Raw genomic sequence first — 23,994 nt, 5'->3', positions numbered from 1 at the left:
ACAGTTAAGAAAGAAGGAAAAAGGGTATTTAAAAAACTGATTTTTAAATGAATGGCTAGATTTGTTAAAAAAAAAAATACTATACAGTTTTTCTTACCTTGAATAAAACACACATAATAAAAAGAGGATCAGTCCTATAATTCCTTGAGCATGCCACCACTGGACAGACTGCCCCTCCTTTGGGATAGTGTTTGTTGTATTGTACCCAATTATGCTTAGTAGACTTGGGTTGCAGTTTGTTTCTGTAATGTAAATTAAGGTCAAATTAAAATGCCAAACAGTATAAGAAGTAATTTATTTTGGGAGACCTAGTTACAAGTGTTTTTCTTTTTTTTTTTCAACCTCTTTATGCCCTTGCATATTCAAAAAATTTTCCTGGAAAAAGGCACAAATACAAGAAAAAAGTAATCTGAAAAACTTGTATTTATTGATAATGAAACCTTTTAAATATTACAGTGCTATCTTTATCAAGTGCCCAGAAAAATGTCCAGAAGTGTCCAGAACACAGATGATATTAAGCTCTAAACTGATCAAGAAAAAGGTGAAATTCAGATGAGCTCTCATAAGTATAATAAAACCCTAGTACAGTTAGGAATAAACCTCAGGTGTTCTAAATGAAAATACAGTGGCTTTTCCTAATATAGATATTGTGAGAGAACAACAGTGCCTTTATGATATTTATAAACTTGTCAAAGTACATTGCTACATAGGCAAGGGAGCTTACACATAAAATTACCAGTTAATTAGAATTTTAACAAGTGCTTTGTGGAAATGTCCAAATAAGTCATAATGACCTAATCCATACTGTTAACTTTTATAAGAAAAAGTAAAGTTTGTATTCACTAAAGTATCCAAAATGTTTCTCTCTTCCACAAACTCCGATATATCAACTACTATCTTATGATGAAAACAATCCTTAATTAGGGGGAAAAATAAACAAGACAAAATTGATTCTTATCTTAGAGCCATTCAGATAAGAATAAGCTCTAAAGCAAATTAATAAAAAAATTTTTCTAACTACTTAACACCTGAACAAAAATAATCTTTTCTGTAATACTAAAAACAGCCTTCCTCCCACTACTGATAAAGCATCTACTGAATTTATAAACTTGAAATCAGATTCAGATAACATTTTGTAATTTTAAGTAAAAGGCACCATTTTCTTCCTTTTCAAAATCAGTAACTAATTTCTTGCTCATCTGTTTCATCCCAAATGATTTATATTGGCTTTTTAATCTCATGGAATGCAATTATAACTGGCCTATAAAGAGATTCATTAGAAAGCCCACTTGCAAGGTACTCACAGACAAAAACAGTATCTTAAGTAGTTAAAAAACAAACAAAACTACTGCTTAGCAATGAATCAAGGAGCATTTCAATAGCTTTTCTAATATATACATACATATATATATACACACACACATACCCACTATATAGATATATATATACACACACACACATACACACCACCATAAATATGACTGTACAAATTAGGTATATTTGTTATAATTTTCATATGATTATAATTTGTTAGTGAAAGAAGCAAAGTGAAAAAAATACATAGCAGTACATCAAATATGAAAATGCTATTATTTCCATACTGTTTTCCTCTAGAGGCTTATTTTTCTTTTTAAAAGATTATTTACTTATTTTAGAATGAGAGAAAGTAAGAGCAAGAGAGCACTGGGTGGCGGGGGTCTGAGGGAGAGAAAGACTCTCAAAAAGACTCCCCCCTGAGTGACTCAGAGATCGATATCAGAATCCATGAGATCAAGGACCTGAGCCAAAAATCAAAAGTCAGATGCTTAACCCACTAAGCCACCTAGGTGCCACAGAGGCTTATTTTTTAAATAGCTTACTTTCACAAAACCATCTATGAAAAAAAAAAGTTGTAGAATTCATTAAAAAGAAGTAAGGGGCGCCTGGGTGGCAGAGTCGGTTAAGCGGCTGTTTGGCTCAGGTCATGATCCCATGTTCCTGGGATCAAGCCCCACATCGGGCTCCCTGCTCAGTGGAGAGCCTGTTTCTCCCTCTCCCTCTGCCTGCTGCTCTGCCTACTCACACTCTCTCCCCCTCTCTGTCAAATAAATAAATATAATCTTTAAAAAAAAAAAAAAAAAAAAAAAGGCACTTCTCTTGGGGCGCCTGGGTGGCTCAGTGGGTTAAAGCCTCTGCCTTCGGCTCAGGTCGTGATCCCAGGGTCCTGGGATCAAGCCCCCATCAGGTTCTCTGCTCAGCAGGGGGCCTACTGCCCCACCCACCCCCACCCCCCACCCCCGTCTGCCTCTCTGCCTACCTGTGATCTCTGGCAAATAAATATATACAATCTTTAAAAAAAAAAAAAAAAGAAAGAAAGAAAGAAACCCAAGCAAACAAAACATACCCGGTTCATTGGTCATAGCAGACCATGTCAAATACATTGTGTAGACTGTGATTACTGAAGACTGTAACAAACCAGATCTTGGTTGTGATTCCTACAAAGAAAAATTAAAGACAAATAAATATTCTGGCATCATTCAAGATTTAGGGGAAACTTAGAAAAATGGAAGCTTCATAAAAACTAATGATATAAAGATCATACTTGGATTTTTGGCAGTATAGACATTACAGAAGCACCAAGGCAGAGGAGCATGTTGACACTGATGAATGCTTTATTTTCTGAACAACTGGCTGGATGAGTATAATAAACAAAGAATAGGACGATAGCAACTAAAGACAGCAGATAATTCAGAGCTGTAGCTGATAACAATGCTGTGAAAGAAATATAATGGGACAATTAGAATGTATCACGAATATTAGGAATTAGACATAGGGCTCATTTTAAAAACAATCATTCAAAACGTATTTTAAGCAACTAACACTGTCTGCAATGCAGAGAATATTTCTGAACTTTATCAGTGATTTTATAGTCCTCACACATAGCTCACTATAGTATTTTCAAGCACAGTAAGGTAACATTAAAAATTTCATTAACAGTAATAACTCCATTACAAACACATTCACACACAGTGGCCTTAATTTTCAAAATACAGAAAAATTAAAAAATTACGTAATGCTAAGCCCACAAAACAATGCTTTCCTGTATTAACTAATTATTTTTTAAAAAATATTTTTAAGTAGTCTCCATGCCTAATGTGGATCCCAATGCAGGACTTGAACTCACAACCCTGAGATCAAGACCTGAGATGAGATCAAGTCCAATGCGTAACCGAATGAGCCACTCAGGCACCCCTTAACTAATTACCTTAAAAAAAAAAATTATTATGTAACAGTAAGTCATTATTATTTAATAAGACAACCCAAGTTTCTTCTATGTAAATTAAAAGACACAGTGTGTTTTTGTGCTAATGGGTCCTTAATATACAGGTATTTATGCAGATGTGCCTGCCGGGATCCACCCAACAAATATTTACTGAATGCCTACAAAGTTCTAAGCACTGGGGATACAGCAGGGAGGAAAACAAACTCTTGCATTAGATTTGCATTAAAGAATAATGTGTTCTATAAAAGTGAATTTTCCCAATGACTGAAGCTTATTTCTTTGGATACTAAACTCTCTTTATTTTAACCCCTGAGATCAAATAAAACAAACTGGTTGTGAGAGAAGTATCAGGCTAGCAGATAAGAATGAATATAGTTTTCAATCTGATTTAAAATATTTAGTGGAAACTCTTATCTTTTCACATTAAAATTTGTATTTATGTCTTCTTTTGAAAGAAATCAGAAAAAATTCAAGCAATACTGAGCCCACATTTCCACAAGGCAACTACTGTATGAAACTGAGTGGCAGCTATGCACCTTAAATAAAATATGGTCGTCACAGTTCTGTTTGCACAAGGAATGCCTACGCACTTTAAACTGAGTCTCTTCCCTCCTTTTCATCATCTGGGGCAAGCAAATGAATTCTCATCCCTGTTCTGCAGTATAACCACTGGACTCAAGCTCATCATTACAAATAAAACAGTCATAGTACTTTAAGAACCCCATTACGTGTTACTGACACAAAAAGGCATCTTTCCACTTATATAAAAAGAAATGTTCTAGAGTTGCTTTTTATATTTTTTCTGCATGCTGATGTTTATGAATTATGCCACTGTTTATTTCTAGCAGTCCTAGTCCCTTTAATATTTTTAACCTGCTGTAAAATAGGAAATAAGGCTATAAAAAGTACATACTGTCAGCCATAGAACACAGCCTTTGCAACACCTATTTTAGCCATTCAAGGTACTCTGGATTATTTTCTGGAGCTTAGGTATGTTCTAATTGATTACCTAAAAACTATTTCAACAAGTAAAGTTGTTGACACAATGTGATAAGATGCCACTCACAAACTTTTGAAGTAAACACCGCTTCACAAAAACATCATAAAAATCTTGATTTCCCTATAGTCTACATATATGCTCTCACCTTGAAAGTTCACCTATCTTGAAGATGCTCTGAGAAAAAAGCTTACCTGCATACCAACATCTTGAGTTCCCTTCTTCCATTTTTTCAACCCATGATTCATTCCATGAATGGGCAAAATCAATAAGTAAGACTAGCTGTATGAGGATGAAGCAAAAGGCACCTGCCATGCCTACATAAAACCACACTGAAAGAAAGAAAAAATACAAATCAGTGGCTGGTTCACTTTTTATTATTTCACCTTCGTAATCACAATACACAAAAGGAAATATTTTACACAAATGCCTTGATTTTGCCAACAGGAAGAAAAAAGAAAAAGAAAAAAAAACAAAACAAAACAAGCAGTGTTACAGTTCCAAGAAACAGTTTGTCAGTTTCTTCATAAAATATAAACATCACACAATTATGGAAAGATTTATTACCAGTTGTAAAAGTTCCTTCTGGAATGAAGAAAGCCCCAATAATAATCGCAATTGCTGCAGCAAATTTAAAGAACCAAAATCTGAAAGAAATAGAAATATAGTTTACTAATACAGATTCACTCAATAAATAGTTTCATATATGAAATCTTTTAAGAGCATCTGAAAAAAGTTTATGTGACTGTTTAGACCGTTTTAAGAAGGAAAGATTTATAATTAATTCACTATGAGAAAATGAGAATATCAGTTCTATATTCACAGGTTTATTTTAAATAATGAATAGGTATAATACTAAGTGAAATTTAAGGAAGAAAACAAATGAACAAAGAAAAAAAGACCAAAAAACCCCAGACTTTATATATAGAGAACAAAGGAGTGGATGCCAGAGGGGAGGTGGGTGATAGAGATAAAGGGATTAAGAGTTCACTTATCCTGATGAATGCGGAGAAATACATAGAACTGCTGAATTATTATATTGTATACCTGAAACTAATGTTAACACTGTATGTTAATTTTACACAAATAAGAAATTTAAAATAAGTATGATACGTTAAAGTGTAAGGTGCACTGTACAAATGAATAGGTTTTACAAACACATGATAAATGCTCCATCCAAAACTGATTAAAAAAAACAAAAAACAAAAAACAAAAAACACCAGCTTTTAGGACATCAGCATCTTAATGGCAAAGTTCCCATTTTTTGGTTCCTCTGTTAACAACTAATTAGGCTTCCAACCATTAACAGAAGGGTTTCTGGGCAGCAGGGTGTGAGATAAAGAAACATTTGCACCTGTGTATTTCGTAACAGGCAGACTCTGGAACTAATAAACATCCCTAACCCCTCCCACCTTTTCCCAGTTGGGGAAAACCTAGACTGCCGATGTACGCAAATGCCCATGAATGAGAGACAATTTATAAAAGTCTAGCTCTCCTGAGGGAAGATTCCAGCATGGCCTGTGTGTGTGTCGGGGAGATGAGTTTCAGTGCAACAGAGAGGCGAAGAGGAACTTTGTTAGCACCGCCCCTACACCATGGCAAGAGAGTATGGACACTACCTGGCAGCAACCTCTCCCAGGGGGCAAAACAAGAGCTGTGAGGGACAGCTACCCCAACTCTGTAGGACAATTCTAAAGAAACCCATTTCTCTCCAGAAGCACCCAGATTATGGAGGCAGGCCCTCCATGACTAAGGAGGAACAGGAAATGGGGAAAGGAGCAGCAAAGAACATCAAAAAGCATTAAAGGAATACAGTTTCTGCCGATTACATTCAGGATTTAAGCAGGACATATGTTCATAAGTATCTGGGAGATCCTCAGCCAAGGATATTTCTGCTGGCTGTGTGGGACTCCAAACACCTGGAGTACTAAACTCACACCTCCCACTCTGCAGCCAGCTCTCTGTGTGTGCTCCCAAGTGTGTTAGAAAGACCCAATCCAGCAATGAGAGTGCTCTGAGAAAAACAACACGATCTGTAGGGAAGGGAGAAACCACAAACTTCAGCCGTAGTGCCACCTTCTGGAAAACAAACAAACAAAAAAGACTTCCAGTAGCCAGTAAGGTTGAGTTTTAAAAACTCGGGAAGTCATAAAAGCTTAAGACTTCTTCCACAAAAGGGAGCAAGAAGTGTGCAGCCAGTGTATAAATACAAGGTTACAGAGAACCCCAGATATGTAACAGGATCAAGAGTACACCCCATCTGAAGGCAACCAGTAGAGACTTGAGTTATCTGCTACCTCAAGCAACAACACAAAACTACAGGGAACAAGAAAACACTCCCATCAACAAAAGATAATAATCCAAAAACTGAGCTCAAAGGCACAGAATCTTGCAATCTAGTGAATAAAGAATAATAGCTGCTTTAAGGAAACTCAATGAGCTACCAGAAAACACAAAAAGACAAAATCAGGAAAAAAAAATGCATGAACCAAACGAGAACTTTAGCAAAGCCAGAAACCATAAAAAAAGAACCAACATCTGGAGCCAAAGAATATGATGAAAGAAATGAAAAATACAAGAGAGCACTTGCAGCAGGGTACATCAAATGTCCAACAGAATCAGTGACCCAGAGAACACAAATTTTGAAATACCCCCCATAAGAGTGAACAGAGGAAAAAAGAATAAAAAAGAGTGAAGCAAGCCATTTGATCTATAGTATCTAAATATTAGAATAATTAGTGTTCCAGAGGAGAGGAAAGAAAGAAGGAGGCAAAATTTATTTAAAGAAGTAATGGAGAATTTCCCAAGCTTGGGAAGTATTATACACCTGAATTCACAAATCTAATAAATTTATTACTGCTATTATCTCAATGCAAAAGACCCTCTCTAAAACACAAACTGTCAAAAGATGGAAGAAAAAGAATCCTAAAAGCAGCCAGAGAAAAAAGGATCTTAATCTACAAATGATCTCCCACTAAGCTAGCAGCAGATTTCTCAGCAGAAATTCTACAGGCCAGGAGGGAGGGAAATGACATATTCTAAGTTTTGAAAGAAAAAACTGCCAGCCAAGAATATTCCTTCTTCCAGTCATCCTTCAGATATGAAAGAGAAATACTTTCCCAGATAAATAAAAGCTAAGTTCACCACTAAAGACCTATCTTGGAAAAAAAAAAAAAAATTGGTGACAGTCCAAGCTTAAATGAAAAAATGCTAATTAGTGATATGAAAGCATATGAATATATATAACAGACTGGTGAAGATAAACAGTAAGATTCAGGAAACTAATTCTACAATATGGTATGTTAATATTTATAAAGGCTAGTAAGAACTATTAAAAAACTACACTATGTTACTACATAATATAAAAATTGTTAAATTATGACATCAAAACTCTAAAAGGAGAGGATTAACTGGATAGAGCTTTTGTATACAACTGGAGTTAAGTTGCTATGCTAACAGCTTAAAATGGCCCGTTTTATCTAAAAGATGTTTTAGGTAAGCCCCATAGTAACCACAAAGCAAAAACCTACAGTAGGTTCACAAAAAATAAAGGGAAACAAGAACCAAAGAACACCAATTTACAAAAGCAGGCAGAAATGGAGGAAAAAGAAACGGAAATACAAAACAAACAAAAAGCAGTGAATAAGGTAACATTACTAAGGCCTTACATATCAATAATTATTACCCCAAATGTGTATATGACTAAATTTACCAATCAAAAGGCATGGTGTGGTTAGAGGGATAAAAAACAAAGACCCAACTATACGCTGCATAGAAGACTCACTTCAGATTTAAGAAGTCTCCCAGGCTCAAAGTGAAGGGATAGTAAAGGATATTCCATGCAATTGGAAAGCAAAAGGAAGTGGGGTTAGCACACCTATATCAAACAAGAAAACTTTAAGACAAAAAAGGTAACAGGAAGGATGCCTCGGTGGCTCAGTCAGTTAAGCATCTGCCTTTGGCTCAGGTATTCCTGGGATTAAGCCCCACATCGGGTGGGCTCCCTGCTCAGCCAGGAGCCTGCTTCTCCCTCTACCTGCTCTGCCTGCTTGTGCTCTGACAAATAAATAAAGTCTTAAAAAAAAAAAAAGGTAACGAGACAAAGGCGGCTGTTATATAATAGTAAAGGGGCCAACTCAATTCTCCATCAAGATACAATCATAAATATATATATATATCCAACATTAGAACACTTGAGTATATTAAGCAAATACTAACAGATTTTAAGGGAGAAATGGGTAACAATAACAGTAGGAGACCTCAATACCCCACACTTTCAGCAATGGGTAAATCCTGACAGAAAATCAACAAGGAAATGCTGGATTTGAACGATATGTTAGGCCAAATGGACTGAACACATTTAAAGAACAATCCATCCAACAGCAACAGAATACACATGCTTCTCAAGTGCATATGGAGCATTCTCCAGTATGAACAGATCACATGACAGGACCCCAGAAAGTCTTTTTAAATTTAAGAAGACTGAAATCATACCAAGTTCTTTTTTCCCAATGACAACAGAATGAAACTAGAAAGGAAACCTGGAAAATTTCCAAGCACGTGGAAACTAAACACACTCCTGCAAAATCAAGAGATCAAAGAAGAAATCAAAAGAGAAATTATCTCTAAACAAATGAAAATAGAAACAACATAATAAAACATACAGGACACTGCAAAAGCAGTTCTGAATGGGTGAAGATACTCGCAAATGACTTATCAGATAAAGGGCTAATATCCAAAACCTATAAAGAACTTTTCAAACTCAACACCCAAAGAACAAATAATACAATCAAGAAAGGGGCAGAGGACATGAACAGACATTTCTGCAAAGAAGGCATCCAGATGGCCAACAGACACATGAAAGCGTGCTCAATATCACTCGGCACCAGGAAAATACTAATCAAAACCACAATGAGATAACCACTTCACACCAGTCAGAATGGCTAAAATTGACAAGTCAGGTAACGATAGATACTGGAGAGGATGCAGAAAAAGGGGAACCCTCCTACACTGTTGGTGGGAATGCAAGCTGGTGCAGCCACTCTGGAAGATAGCATGGAGGTTCCTCAAAGAGTTGAAAATAGAGCTATCCTATGACCCACCAATCACACCATTGGATATTTACCCTAAAGATGCAAATGTGATCCGAAGGGGCACGTGCACCCAAATGTTTATAGCAGCAGTGTCCACAATAGCCGAACTATGGAAAGAACCTAGATGTCCATCAACAGATGAATGGATAAAGAAGATGTGTATATATACATATCTTAATATATAGAATATATACATATATATAAAGAAGATATATATATAACAGAATACTATGCAGCCATCAAAAGAAATGAAATCTTGCCATTTGCAACGATGTGGATAGAACTAAAGGGTATTATGCTGAGCGAAGTAAGTCAATCTGAGAAAGACAATTATTATATGATCTCTCTGATATGAGGAATTTGAGAGGCAGGGTGGGGGTGTGGGGGGTAGGGAAGGAAAAAATGAAACAGATGGGATAGAGAGGGAGACAAACCATAACAGACTCTTAATCTCCTAAAACAAACTGAGGGTTGCTGGGGGGAGGGGGGTTATGGAGAGGGTGGCTGGGTTATGGACATTGGGGAGGGTATGGGATATGGTGAGTGCTGTGAAATGTGTATGTGTAAACCGGAAAATTCACATACCTGTACCCTGGGGCAAATAATACACATTACAGGTCAATAAAAATAATTAGTAAATTAAGTAATTTACTTAATTTACATAATTTAAGTAAACAGGTAAACAGGTCAATAAAATAAAAATAATTAGTAAATTAAGTGATTTACTTCATTTACGTAATTTAAGTAAACTACTTAATTTACTTAAGTAATTAGTAAAAATAAAGAAAATTAAAAATGTGCATTTAAAAAAAGTTCTGAGAGGAAGTATATAGTGACAAATGCATATATAAAGAAAACAGATCTCTAATAACCTTAACTATATACCTCAAGGACTAGAAAAAGCGAGGCCAAAGTTAGCAGAAGCAGGGAAATAACAAAGATCAGAGTGGAAATAAATGTGATACAGAACAGAAAAAAATAGAAAAGATGAATGAAACTAGAGCTGATTTTCAAAAAGATAAAACTGATAAACCTTTAGCTAGACTAAGAAAAAGAGTACTCAAAATCAAAAACAGAAGAGGAGACATTACAACTGATACTATGGAAATACATTCATAAGAAACTGCTTCAAGAATTTTATGTTAACAAATTGCATAACCAGAAGATAGGGATAAAGTCTTAAAAACATACAGCCTATCAAGACTAAATCAAGAAACAGAAAATCCATTAAAAGATGGGCAGAGGAACTCAGCTATTTTTCCAAAGACCTACAAATGGCCAAAAGGTATAGTATCACTAATCATCTGGGAATTGTAAATCAAAGCCATTATGAAATATCATCTCACACTTGTTAAAATGAAATGGCTATGATTAAGAAGACAAGAAGTAACAAGTGTTGACAAGGATGTAGTGAAAAGGAAACCCTTGTGAACTGCTGGTGGGAATGTAAACTAGGTCAGCCACGATGAAAAACAGTATAAAGGTTCCTAAAAAAAAATTAATAAAAACTACCATATGATCTAGCAATTTCACTTCTAGTTATATACCCAAAGGAAATACAAACAGGATACCAGAAAGATACCTGCTCTCCCATGTTTACGTCAGCATTATTCACATTAGGCAAGATAGGAAAACAACCCAAGTGTCTGTCAATGAATGAAGAAAGAAACTGTGGTATAGACAGATACACAGTGGAATGTTATACAGCCAAGAGGAAGAAGTAAACCCTCCCATTTGCAAGGACATATGTTACTGTAGGCATTGTGCTAAGCTGAAGAAAAACAAATACCATATGATATCAATCATAGGTGGAATCTAGAAAAGTCAAGCTTGTTCAAATTGAGAATAGAATGGTTACCAGAGTATGGGGTATGTGGGGGCAGAACTGGGACAGGTCATTAAGGGGAACAAACTTGCAACCAGTACATAAATCCTGGAGATCTAATGCACAGCACAGTGACTATAAGCAGCAAAACTGTATTACAGACTTCAAAGCTGCTAACTGTTCTTACCACAAGAAATAAGTAATAACTATGTGACATGACTAAGGTGTTGGCTAACCCTACAATGGTAATAACACTGCAATATACAAATGTATGAAATCAACATTTTGTAGATGCTAAATCTATAATGTTATATGTTATATCTCAGTTAAAAAGAAAATACATGTAAGGAAAATGGTTAAGTGTGCTAAAAGCTACAAGCATGCTACTTTGACTAGAGTGTTAGCGAATAGCTGTCATAGCCATTCTGTGATGCACTTTGAGAAATGTTTAAAAACACATTTAATAAATATAGTTGTAAAAGTCCAAATAAACAAATTATCAGTGACTACAAGAACAAAATAAACAAAATCAACCTGTCACAATATATTTTTCACTAATATTTGTATTTCTCACTTGCTCATTCTTCCTGTCTTAGTAACAAATAAGCAATAGCAAATATTCAAAAAAAATTTTTTTTAATTTATGGGGAGAAAAGAACAGATAAAATTCAAAACATTCAAATTAAGTACCGGAAGTGATGCACTTCATTAAGGGAAATTAGTAAAAGGGACCCTAAGGTTTTTTTCTAGATTGTCTAGTACAACCAACCATTTAGAAAATCACCCTGCTGATTTTAATATCGTTTTAAATGTTAATTTTTCATTTTGGTCGCACTGTAGGTCTAAGTAACCAAGTTCAGTTTCATGTAGTAATAACACTGATCTACCAAGAAGTACGAGGAGAAAGAAGAATGAGTTCCCTGTTATTAGTAACAGATATGGTAGACCCCTGCCACCTTTTAAAATTTATTTAGAGGGAGAGAATGCACAAGCAGGATGGACAGAGGGAGAGGGAGAGAGAATTGCCAGTAGACTCCACACTGAGTGTGGAGCCAGAGGTGGGGCTAAATATCATGACTCTTAGATCATGACCTGAGCCAAAACCCAGAGTCGGGTGCTCACTGACTGCCGCACCCAGGTGCCCCAGTAGGTCCTCTTTTTATCATGAACTATAAAACATCATGCATCAGAGATTATACCAATAAATAACCCAAGGCTACTATTTAATATTTATATTTCTAAAATCTGATATTCTCAGTAGAGACAAAAAGATATTTTTACCTGGTCATTCATGAATAACAAAATCTGAAAATTGCATAACTTATTTTATAGTTTCTTTAGACAAACTAAAATAACTGAGAAAACACTACCTAGACTTTTGTATTATTCAAAGACATACCCATTATGCACTGCAGCTCTCGGATCACTGCTACTCTTCACTTTGATCATTAGCAGAGACAGGAGAAGATAGAACATAGCCAAGCCAAAGCACAGACGGTACACAGCTTTATAGCCAACCAAAATATTACAAGGAACAATGCCTTTTTCATTTTCACAAAATCCAGGAATCTAGAAAAAACAAAGAGTTTATGATGTCGAATTTTTTCAAATAAAAACAAGTTCTAGGTAATCAAATAGTTTCAGGTTTAGAAAACAGAAATATGCTTTAGTTTCTGCTGAATATGTAAGCAAGGTAAGTCTGAAACATTTTCATCAACTAGATATTTAACTTTCTTTTCACTTTACTTGAGCCCATGATAAACTATAAACTGACCCAAAACTGGATGTTTATTCTGACTTGCAGACTTAGTCTAAATGTCCTAACTTGCATTCTCCTGTGATATCTCAATTATCTGTATAAGAGAGAAATACAATCAATAAAAGCTCAAGGAATTATAAAGTAAGTCAGCTTCTAAATACCAAGGAAAACAACGATGGCTTCTTGAAGCCAATGTGACCTAAATACATTTTGAGTTCTGGTCTCTTATTCTACAGGTGTTATTTTTGATAATGAACTGATCTGGATTAAAAAATAGCTGCCGCTGTTTTATTTTTAACTTAGAAATCTGAAAAGACTGGATGGCCATTACTGAAAGTCACACTGGACTCAAAACACACACACAAAAACAAAAGGACCTTAAATGAAATAAATGGGAGCAATCCTCAGAACCACATACACTACTCCTACAAATTTCCTCTAGAAAATGTTAAAGCAAATGGATATGCCAAATATGACTGTTAATTTGTCCCTTTAAAACCAAGAACTTATAATTGTATTTAAGCTAATGGAGAGGCACTACTTCCTTTTGCTAGTTCCTACACAGTCTATAAAGCCTTTCCTGGTCTCACTTAAATCTCACCTTTCCAACCCAGTTTAAACCCTAGGGCAGTATATACTTACCCATACTCACTTGCAACATGTACACAACTAGACATCCTTAATTACCCCACTCCCTTGTGTGGTAGCAGGACACCAGCTGGCAAATTCCCATCATTAATTAGTCAGGTTAAGGTTAGTCAGGTTAAGCTAGTTCAGTAACAATCCCCAAGTATCAGTGGCTTAAAACAGAAATATATAATTCCTGGGGCGCCTGGGTGGCTCAGTGGATTAAGCCACTGCCTTTGGCTCAGGTCATGATCTCAGGGTCCTGGGATCGAGCCCCGCATCGGGCTCTCTGCTCCGCGGGGAGCCTGCTTCCTCCTCTCTCTCTGCCTGCCTCTCTGCCTACTTGTGATCTCTCTCTCTGTCAAATAAATAAATAAATAAATAAATTTAAAAAAATATATATATATATAATTCCTGCTCTTGTGCATGTACATAACTGGTTCTGATAGTCACTCCAGGAGTCCAGGCTGTTGGAGAAGCCACCTTTCAAATGATGTACATGTTGTGACAAATTTAAAAAAGGAAATCTTGTATCAGGAAGTAGAAACTGATATGTATTTCTTCAACTCACAACTCACTGATGAATAAGTATTAAAGCCATGGCACTCTAGGAAATGCAAACCACTGATGACCTTCAGAAAGCAGAGAAGCAAAAACATTTGGTGATGAGAATTAACATTTACTATCTAAACTATTTAAAACCATGGTCAACTGGATCCACAACAAAACCATATGTCTTTTGCTTATAGCCAAGGACTTGAGTAACATTAGCTGGTCATCCACATTTACTATGTACAATGCTAGTTCTTTTAAAATCATAATAATCTCATTTTCCAAACTTTCACCATCTTTCCTTACCCTAAAGCCAACATCAAGCAGATACTGTGCTTTAAAATGGAGGTCAACTGCTATACTATCCTTCTCAACCTCAAATTTTCTGTTACATTTCATCTTGTCTTGGTGGAAAGCCAACTTCTGTAACTTCTCTTGATCACCTCCTCCCTCTCTCCCTCATACAGATTAAAGCTCACATCAAAATATAAATGATTAAATCTCATCCTAAAAAATCTTTCCTTAACTCAGCTGCCCTCTGAGACCATTATCTTTGTTACAAAACTCCTCAAATCAGCAGTTTATAACTACTAGATATCCCCACAGCCATTTGGGTCTCCTTCCACTTCTGATCCCAGCACTCTAAAGAAATCACTTTCTCAAAACACTAATGATACATTGGTTGTCAAATACTTTCTTCTTAAGGTCTGCACAACAGGGCAATCACTTGTTTCATCCCTTTTCATTTTCCTTTTAAGGCTCCCTTTTCTCTACCAATCCCTTTCAATAACAACTTTTGTAAAGGTTACAGTCTGCTCACTTTGAATGGTCTTCTTCAGCATATGCTGCCATGGTTTCAACTTTCATCTCCATTCCCAAAACACCTCCAGCTAAGATTTCTTTTTTTGTTACATACCGTGTTTTCTACTTCCTGTTAGATACACACACACACTTTCTCGAACACATATGTAGTGCAGTATTCCTAAGTCAATGTTTTATAAACTAAATGAGTATTTTCCTCATTTCCTTTTATAACCTGACTCCCTGAAAAAAAAATTTTTTTTAAATAAAACACATCACTTGGGGCGCCTGGGTGGCTCAGTGGTTTAAGCCACTGCCTTCGGCTCAGGTCATGATCTCAGGGTCCTGGGATCGAGTCCCGCGTCGGGCTCTCTGCTCGGCAGGGAGCCGGCTTCCCTCTCACTCTCTCTGCTTGCCTCTCTGCCTACTTGTGATCTCTCTCTGTCAAATAAATAAATAAAATCTTTAAAACACATCACCCCATCCACCCCCACCCCCCACAGTTAACAATAACAGTTTCCTGCTAGTTGTCCAGAATCAGAATCTGGGTATTATGTATGACTCTATCATTGCCAGTTTTCAAATCCAGATTCAGTTAATTTTACATTCCGAAAAGCTACTGCTGGGCCCTCTATACAATTCTTGATTACATGACTAAAACAGCCTCCACATTTAACTACTTGACTTCTAATTATTAGACCAGTCTTCCTAAAGCATACATATTCTGCTCAACAAGCTCTTTATCCTCATTTTGCTTCCTATTTTTCAATCTCTATATATAAAAGTTCTCATTCTTGGGGGCGCCTGGGTGGCTCAGTGGATTAAAGCCTCTGCCTTCGGCTCAGGTCATGATCTCAGGGTCCTGGGGTCGAGCCCCACATTGGGCACTCTGCTCCACGGGGAGCCTGCTTCCTCTTCTCTCTCTGCCTGCCTCTCTGCCTACTTGTGATTTCTCTCTGTCAAATAAATAAAATATTTAAAAAAAAGTTCTCATTCTTAGAATGTTGCTTTTTCCATGAGACCCACTGAGTTCTGACATTTAACTGGTTAGAATTACTTATTTCTCCTTATCACCACAGCACATTTTCTGTACCACCATCACAGAAGTTAAGCTTATATTAGTCTTACATTGTCTTTCTTTCCTAAAATATTATTAGGATTACTAAAACTGGAATTATAAGTTATCTTACTTTATACATTACAATTTCCAAAACCCAACAACTGCTTTTAAGCATATTCATTACAGGTTCAGTTAATCAATTAAAAAAAACAAACAAAAAACTAACCTTATTCAGTTGTTCTTCCATTCCTGGTATCAGCATTACACAAGCTACACACACTCCAACAAGAAGGAAAAGTGCATAGATCAATCTAGTTACAGTAGAGTTGTTTCCACTAGGACAGCATCGACACAGCAAACATGGGGCACTGCCACATAAACATGGTATCTGGGGCAAAGAGTATTAAAAATTAGTATGTTTTAAAATGATACACTGAAGATTTGTTTCATCTACTCAAAAAAAAAAAAAAAAAAGACTGATGTTAAAGTAATTACCAAGGAACAAAATGTATTCAGTTCACATATATTTATCCACAAACTTTCTGTGTAAAGATGGACCAAAGTTAAAAATAAAAATGTTTGACCTCTAAATCAATTAAAATAAATCAAATCAACTAAAACAACGAAGGAAAAAAAAAAACCAACAGCAGTAAAGAGTTCAGCAAAAACAAACAAAAAAATCCTGGGATAATAACAAGCCCATCTCTGGCTCCTGTCTTCTAGCACCCAGGTATCATACTGGTGAATTCACAAAATTCTGAGAATTCTCAAATACCCCAGAAGACAAAAAAAAAAGGAATTGGTATCCTTATCTTTTCCAATTCTTTGATGGTAGTAATGAAAACAGTGAAAACTAAGGCTAGCTAACTTTCTCCCCTGGAACTCCACAGTAAACTACTAGAATATACCAGGGAAACCGGGTAATTCCCTCACCAGGAGAGATGAACACTGATTAGTGAATCTGCCAATACTTCAGAAAGGTTAAGCGTTCAAGTGTTCTCACAAGGACTCACCATAACCCTGGCTGAGCTCCCCATACTGTCAGACTTCAGAAAGTTGGACAGAGTAGGATATTCCAACCTTAGAGCTGCAGCTCTGGGGGGAAAGTCTCAGAAACCAAGGGAAGGGAATATGGCAGCAGTCATACACACTGTAGCAACCAATATAATGCAGAGACAAAGCTGTTTATAGTAAGCTTAAGTAAGAAAGAAATAAAAGTCATGGCAACTCTGTATACATACGCTAGCAAAAGAAATAAATAAATAAGCACAACCCTCAGGGAAGTGGAAAAAAGGGTGAGGGAAAGACATTTGAAGAATCCTGCCTGAAACAAAACAAAACTTAATAAAAGGAAATTCTGTACAAGCGTTTCACCTGAACTACAGAAAAATAACAAAAAGCAAATGTAGAAGAGTTCAAAAATGAAATGGTAAAAGAATAAAATAAGATAATGAAAAGAGAAAGCCAAACTTAAAGAATATTATCACGGAACAAAACAGACACGGCTGAAAATAAAATTACAAACAGAAAAAAGTTTGAGATAATTACTATAAACTTAGGTCAAGATGGAGTTAATAGTGACCAGACATACCCTACTGCCTTAATCAATGGAAAAAATTAAACAAAAAAATGGTTTTTCAGACAATTAACAATAGGCAATGCATGACAGTAATTTCTGAGAGAGGAAACAATGTGAACTCCATGAATGAACTGATCCATCTTTCTGCTTGGAGAAAGCTTCCAGAACAGGGAGGAGAGTCTAAGCAGAGGCCAGCAGTCCACCTGAATTAAGGAGACAACTAGGAGCTGGAACAGTTGGTCATTGAGAAAAGTAAAGGCAGCTAGAGTTTATAGGGCAGAATCCTGGAGAAAAAGAAAGCTACAAAGTGAGCTCTGGAAATCTGCAGAGGCTTCAACTTGAATCTTCAGCAAAGCACTGATCACTGCAACCATCTGAATAAAATACCTAAGGAGGGGAAGACATGGTATTCCCACTAGCCACAGTGGAAAAACCTTGTAATCCAGGAGGCAATGAGTTACAGGCTATTACTGAGAATAAAAGTAAGGCATAAGATTAAAGGCTAGTCCAGTCTCACTTAACAAAGCATAAAGGAAACATCAAAAACATCAAATTTTCTTTAAGTAACTCACCTATGCCCAAGAACAAAGCCCCCAAATATTTTCTTTTTAAAATACAAGTACATCCAACATCCATGAAAGTAAAATTTACAATGTCTGACAGCTAATAAAAATTTGACAGTTATGCAAGAAAGTAGGAAAATACAACCCTTAATAAGAAAAATCAATCAAAATTAACCTGATTAAACACAGATGACTGAATTATAGACAATGGCATAAAAGTACTATTTTAACTGTACTTCATACTCTCAAGGAATATGAAGGAGATTTAAAAAAACTCATCAATATGTTAAGGAGAGCCATGGAAGATAATATAAAAGATCTATACAGAACCTGTAGAAATGAAAAATAAAATAACTAAACCAAAAATACTAACATACTACAAAAAAAGATCAGTGAACCCCAAAACACAGCAAAAACAAATGAGACAAAAATGCTAGGACAAAAATGCAAAGACCAACGTTGACAACTTCAAGCTGCCTAATGTAAGTGCAACTGGAGCTCTCAGAAGAGGAGATGACCAGAAGAGTGCTACTGAGGAAATAATTGTCAAATATTCCCAAATTTAATCAAGATTATAAATTCCCAGATCCAAGCTCAATGGAATTCTAGCAAAATAAACATGAGGGAAACCACACCAACTCATATCACAAACGGCTTAAAAACAACCTTAAATAGAGATATATTTAAAAAGCAGGCAGAAAAAATTAAGGCTTATTATATATAGAAAAACAAAGAAAAATGTCAATTTTAATTAAAAAATTGCTAGCACATTAAAAAAAAACCACAAACAATAAATTTTAGGCTCAGAGAAAGTCTTTCAAAAATTAATGTAAAATAAAACCACTTTCAGACAAAGGACAAAAGAATCCAAAACTAGCAGACCTGAAATACCAGAAATGTATTCAAGGAAATCCTTGAAGCAAAAGGAAGATTAGACCAGACAGCAAATCTATACAAAAGGAATGAAGAACAATGCAAATGGCAAAATACAAGGAAATCCTTTAAAGGATAATTATCCTTTTTTTTTATTATGTTCAGTTAGCCACTTACAGTACACATCCTTAGTTTCTGATGTAGTGTTCAATGATTCATTAGTTGAGTTTAAAACCCAGTGCTCAGGGGCACCTGGGTGGCTCAGTGGATTAAGCCGCTGCCTTCGGCTCAGGTCATGATCTCAGGGTCCTGGGATCGAGCCCCGCATCGGGCTCTCTGCTCCGCAGGGAGCCTGCTTCCTCCTCTCTCTCTGCCTGCCTCTCTGCCTGCTTGTGATCTCTCTGTCAATTAAATAAATAAAATCTTTAAAAAAAAAAACAAAAAACCCAGTGCTCATCAAAATACATGTCCTCCTGATAATTATCCTTTTAAAGCAAAAATAAGAGCAATGTATTGTGGGCAGTTACAACAAAGGTGGAAGAAAAATATATGATGACTGCAAATATCATGTAAGAGGAGACATTCAAGACATTCAACTTTATACTACTGCATGATTCTTAAATTTTAAGTGGCGAGACTGGAAATAAAGCAGATTGTAGAAAGTTAAAAATGAATAATATACACCCTAGAGTGACTTCTGGGAAACTCAAGACAAAGAAGTATGCTCGTAAAGTGATGGAAATAAAACAGAATACTAAAAATGGCTAAAAGGCAAAAAAAAAAAAAAAAAAAAAAAACCTACAGAAAATGAATACACAAACAGAAAATAGATGGTTGATTTAAGCCCAAACATAATCACACTAAATGTAAATGGCGTAAACACTCCCAACAAAAAGGCAGAGACTATGTTAGATAAAATCTTGAGATCTAATTCTCTCTCTTCTATAAGAATCTTACTTAAATATAAAAACGCATATAGGTTAAAAGTTAAAAAAAAATAAGTACCATGCTATAGTAGTACAAAACTAAATTGATTTCAGAGCAAAGAATGCTACCAAGGTTCAGGAGGGACACTTAATAGTGAAAAGGAGACATACATGGATATGTATATTCATGGGGGAGACCACTAATCCTACATGTTTTTACATTTAATAAGAGAACTTCAAAATTCACTAGGGAAATATAAAACTGAAAAAAATAACAAATTCACATTCATAGTCATTAAGTAGCCAAACAAAAATCAGTAACGATGAAGAAAATTTGTACATTATCAATTAATTGTACCTGACATTTAGGGAATACTCAATCTAACCAAAGCAGGGCACAAATTGTTTTCCAGAATGCACCAAAACAGACAACATTTTTGGCCATAAAACAAATTTCAATAAATACGCAAAATGTCTCAAATCAAACCACCACCATGTATTCTTGACCAACAATGGAATTAAGTTAGAAATCAGTAATAGAAAAAATATATGGAAACTAAGTAACACACTTCTATTTAACCCACAGGGGAAAAAAATACCAGAAAGAAATTACAACAAATGAAAATAACACACTACATCTGTGAAACTCACAGTACTAAATAACTACATTAGACAAAAATGAAAATTTCAATGGAACAATCTGAGCTTCTACCTTAAAAAAAAAATCAAACAGAGGAGGGAGCAAGATGGAGAAGCAGGAGACAGAAGTATCATCAGGTCCAAGGAGTTCAGCTAGATGTTATCAAACCATTCTGAACACCTACAAGCTCAACAGGAGCTAGAAGAGACCAGCAATTCTAGGAACAGAAAATCAACCACTTTCTGGAAGGTAGGACTTGTGGAGAAGTGAATCTGAAGTGACAGGAAGATAGAACATAGTGGGAAGGGCCGGCTCCCGGCAAGCAGTGGAGCAGCGGAGCACATTATCAGAACTTTTAGAAGACTGCTCCACTGAGGGATGTTGCTCCACAGGCTACCTGGGGGGTGGGGTGGGGTGGAACCCTCATGGGGACAGGGTGGTCTCAGGAACCATGGGGTCACAGAAAGACCAAGGGTGCCTGAGTGTGGGAGAGCTCCCAGGTATTGGAGCAGGGAAGCTGGCTGCAGAGATGGGAGCCAAGAAGGGGGTTCTCAGCTCAGGGTTATTTTAAACTGTGATCTGAGGCACAGTCGGGCCACTACTCTTTGAGCAGAGACCACACAAGAGGCAGATCTGGGGAGACACTCTCCTTCCTCCTCCAGGAGAAGCAGCACAGTAGTGCTGCAGGAATCTGCTGGGTTTAGAGACTCCAAATGGGGCTTCGCACCAGAGACAGAAATGCTCGGTCACAGGCCAGGAGCGCACAGAGCACAGCCGGAGACCAGGGAGACGGGAGTGATTGACTGCTTTTCACTAGAGGTGCACTGAGGAGTGGGGCCCCGAGCTCTTGCCTCCTCCAGGGCCACAGATTGGGAGTTTGCCATTTTCATTCTCCTCCTCCAGAGCCGTACAGAAAGTGTTCAGGGAACAAAAGCTACCAAAAGCTAACCTGAGCACATTACTTAGCTGGTCCCTGGCAAGGGCGGTGCAATTTCGCCTCGGGCAAAGATATTTGAGAATCCCTGCAACAGGCCCTTCCCCCAGAAGATCAGCAAAAACATCCAGCCAAGACCAAGTTCAATGATCAATGAGAACTGCAGAACTCCAGAGCTAGCAAAAGCAACACACAGAGTTCATAGCTTCTCTCCCATGATCCTTTAGTCTTTCAAAGTTAAGTTTTTAAAATTCTTTTTCATATTCTATTTTTTAAAATTTTCCTCTTTACTTTTTTAAGGCTTTTTAACTATTTTATCTTACCAATATCTTTTTAAAAATCTTTATTTTTCATTGTTATACTCATATCTTATCTCTTCACTGTATTTAACCTTATTTTTTTGTATACATATACATTTTTCTTTAAAATTTTGGGATACAATTTCTTCCAATCAAAATATACCCTAAATCTGGTGCATAGCTATGTCCTGATCTCCAGCCTGATCACATTTTTTTCCTTTTTATTTTCCCCAACCAACTTCTTATCAATTCCTTGTTTAGAATCTTTTTAAATTTCATCTTTACAGTCATTTTCCTTCCCTTCATCATGTTTACCCTTATTTTTTTGTGTGTGTGTATATATATATACACACACATATATACACACATATACATATATATACACATATACACACATACACATACATATATATATATATGTATGTTTTCTTTTTTTAAAATTTTGGAAGGTAGTCTCTTCTAACAGACCAAAATACACCCAAAATCAAGTGTGTGGCTCTGTTCTCTTCACCAATCTAATTAATGTATGTGTATGTGTATGTATATGTATGTGTGTGTGTGTGTATATGTATATTCCCCTCCCCTTCCCCCTCCCCTTTTTTTCTCCCCCTGGTTTCAGGTCTCTTCTGATTTGTTAGTGTATATTTTTCTGAGGTTGTTGCTATTCTTTTGTTATTTTGTTCTCTCATTCATCTATTCTTATCTGGATAAAATGACAAGGCAGAAAAACTCACCACAAGAAAAGAACAAAAGGCAGTACCGATGGCTAAGGACCTAATCAATACAGACATCTGTAATGTATCAGAACTAGAGTTCAGAATGACGATAATCAAGGAACCAGCTGAGCCTGAAAATATGCAGCCACGAATACTATATCCAGTTAGGCTGTCACTGAAAATCGAAAGAGATAAAATGCTTCCAGGACAAACAAAAATTAAAAGAATTTGAAAACACCAAACCAGCCCTACAGGAAATACTGAGAGGAGTCCTCAAAGAGAGAGCCTTAAGAGAGACAAGAAAGGAACAAAGACAATATATAGTAACAGTCACCTTACAAGCAAAAGAATGGCACTCAATTCAAATCTTCATTCATTCATTTTTCATTCATCTCTTTCAATAGTTACCCTAAATGTGAATAGAATAAATGCCGATCAAAAGACACAGGGTGTAAGAATAGATAAAAAAACAAGGCCCATCAATATAAGAAATTCATTTTAGACCCAAAGACACCTCCAGATTTAAAGTGAGGAGGTGGAAAACAATTTACCATGCTAATGAACATCAAAAGAAAGCTGGGGTGACAATTTTTATATCAGATAATTAGATTTTAAGCCAAAGGCTATTAATAAGGGATGAGGAAGGATACTTTATCATACTTAAAGGTCTGTCCAACAAGAAGAAATAACAATTTTAAATATCTATGCCCCTAACATGGGAGCAGGCAACTACATAAGCCAATTAATAACAAAATCAAAGAAACACATTGACAATACTACAATAATAGTACAGGACTTTAACATCCCCCTTACTGAAATGGACAGAGCATTTAAGCAAAAGATCAACAAGGAAATAAAGATTTTAAATGATACACTGGACCAGATGGACCTCACACATATATTTAGAACATTCCATCCCAAAACAAGAGAATATGCATTCTTCTCTAGCGCACATGGAACATTCTCCAGAACAGACCACATCCTGGATCACAAATCAGGTCTCAACCGGTACCAAAAGATTGGCTCATCCCTGCATATTTTCAGACCACAATGCTCTGAAGCTAGAACTCAATCAAAAGAGGAAAGTTGGAAAGAACTCAAATACATGGAGGCTAAAGAGCATCCTACTAAAGAATGAATGGGTTAACCAGGAAATTAAAGAAAAATTTAAAAAGTTCAGGGAAACAAATGAAAATGAAAACATAACTGTTCAGAATCTTTGGGACACAGCAAAGGTGGTCTTAAGAGGAAAGTATATAGGGGCGCCTGGGTGGCTCAGTGGGTTAAGCCTCTGCCTTTGGCTCAGGTCATGATTCCAGGGTCCTGGCATTGAGCCCCGCATCAGGCTCTCTGCTCAGCGGGGAGCCTGCTTCTTCCTTTCTCTCTGCCTGCCTCTCTGCCTACTTGTGATCTGTCAAATAAAATTTAAAAAAAAAAAAGAGGAAAGTATAGCAATACAAGCCTTTCTCAAGAAACAAGAACAGTCTC

The 23,994-nt window shown here is 36.3% G+C and overlaps 1 protein-coding gene across 1 annotated transcript in view; it reads right to left on the bottom strand.

Annotated features, from left to right (window-relative positions):
• Positions 1–23,994, bottom strand: part of SERINC1 (serine incorporator 1) — a 38,913-nt gene that overhangs the window by 3,712 nt on the left and 11,207 nt on the right. The window contains exons 2-8 of the mRNA XM_046005672.1: positions 16,203–16,364; positions 12,577–12,746; positions 4,827–4,906; positions 4,454–4,591; positions 2,582–2,751; positions 2,384–2,474; positions 98–242 (exon numbers count right to left, since the gene is read on the bottom strand). Coding sequence (XP_045861628.1) covers positions 98–242; positions 2,384–2,474; positions 2,582–2,751; positions 4,454–4,591; positions 4,827–4,906; positions 12,577–12,746; positions 16,203–16,364 — 956 coding nt within the window. The remainder of the gene's footprint in view (positions 1–97; positions 243–2,383; positions 2,475–2,581; positions 2,752–4,453; positions 4,592–4,826; positions 4,907–12,576; positions 12,747–16,202; positions 16,365–23,994) is intronic.

Source organism: Meles meles, chromosome 5 (assembly GCF_922984935.1).
Source record: "Meles meles chromosome 5, mMelMel3.1 paternal haplotype, whole genome shotgun sequence".
Classification (NCBI taxonomy): domain Eukaryota; kingdom Metazoa; phylum Chordata; class Mammalia; order Carnivora; family Mustelidae; genus Meles; species Meles meles.
The sequence above is the reverse complement of the archived record's forward strand: the minus strand, read 5'-3'. Positions and strand labels throughout refer to the sequence as shown.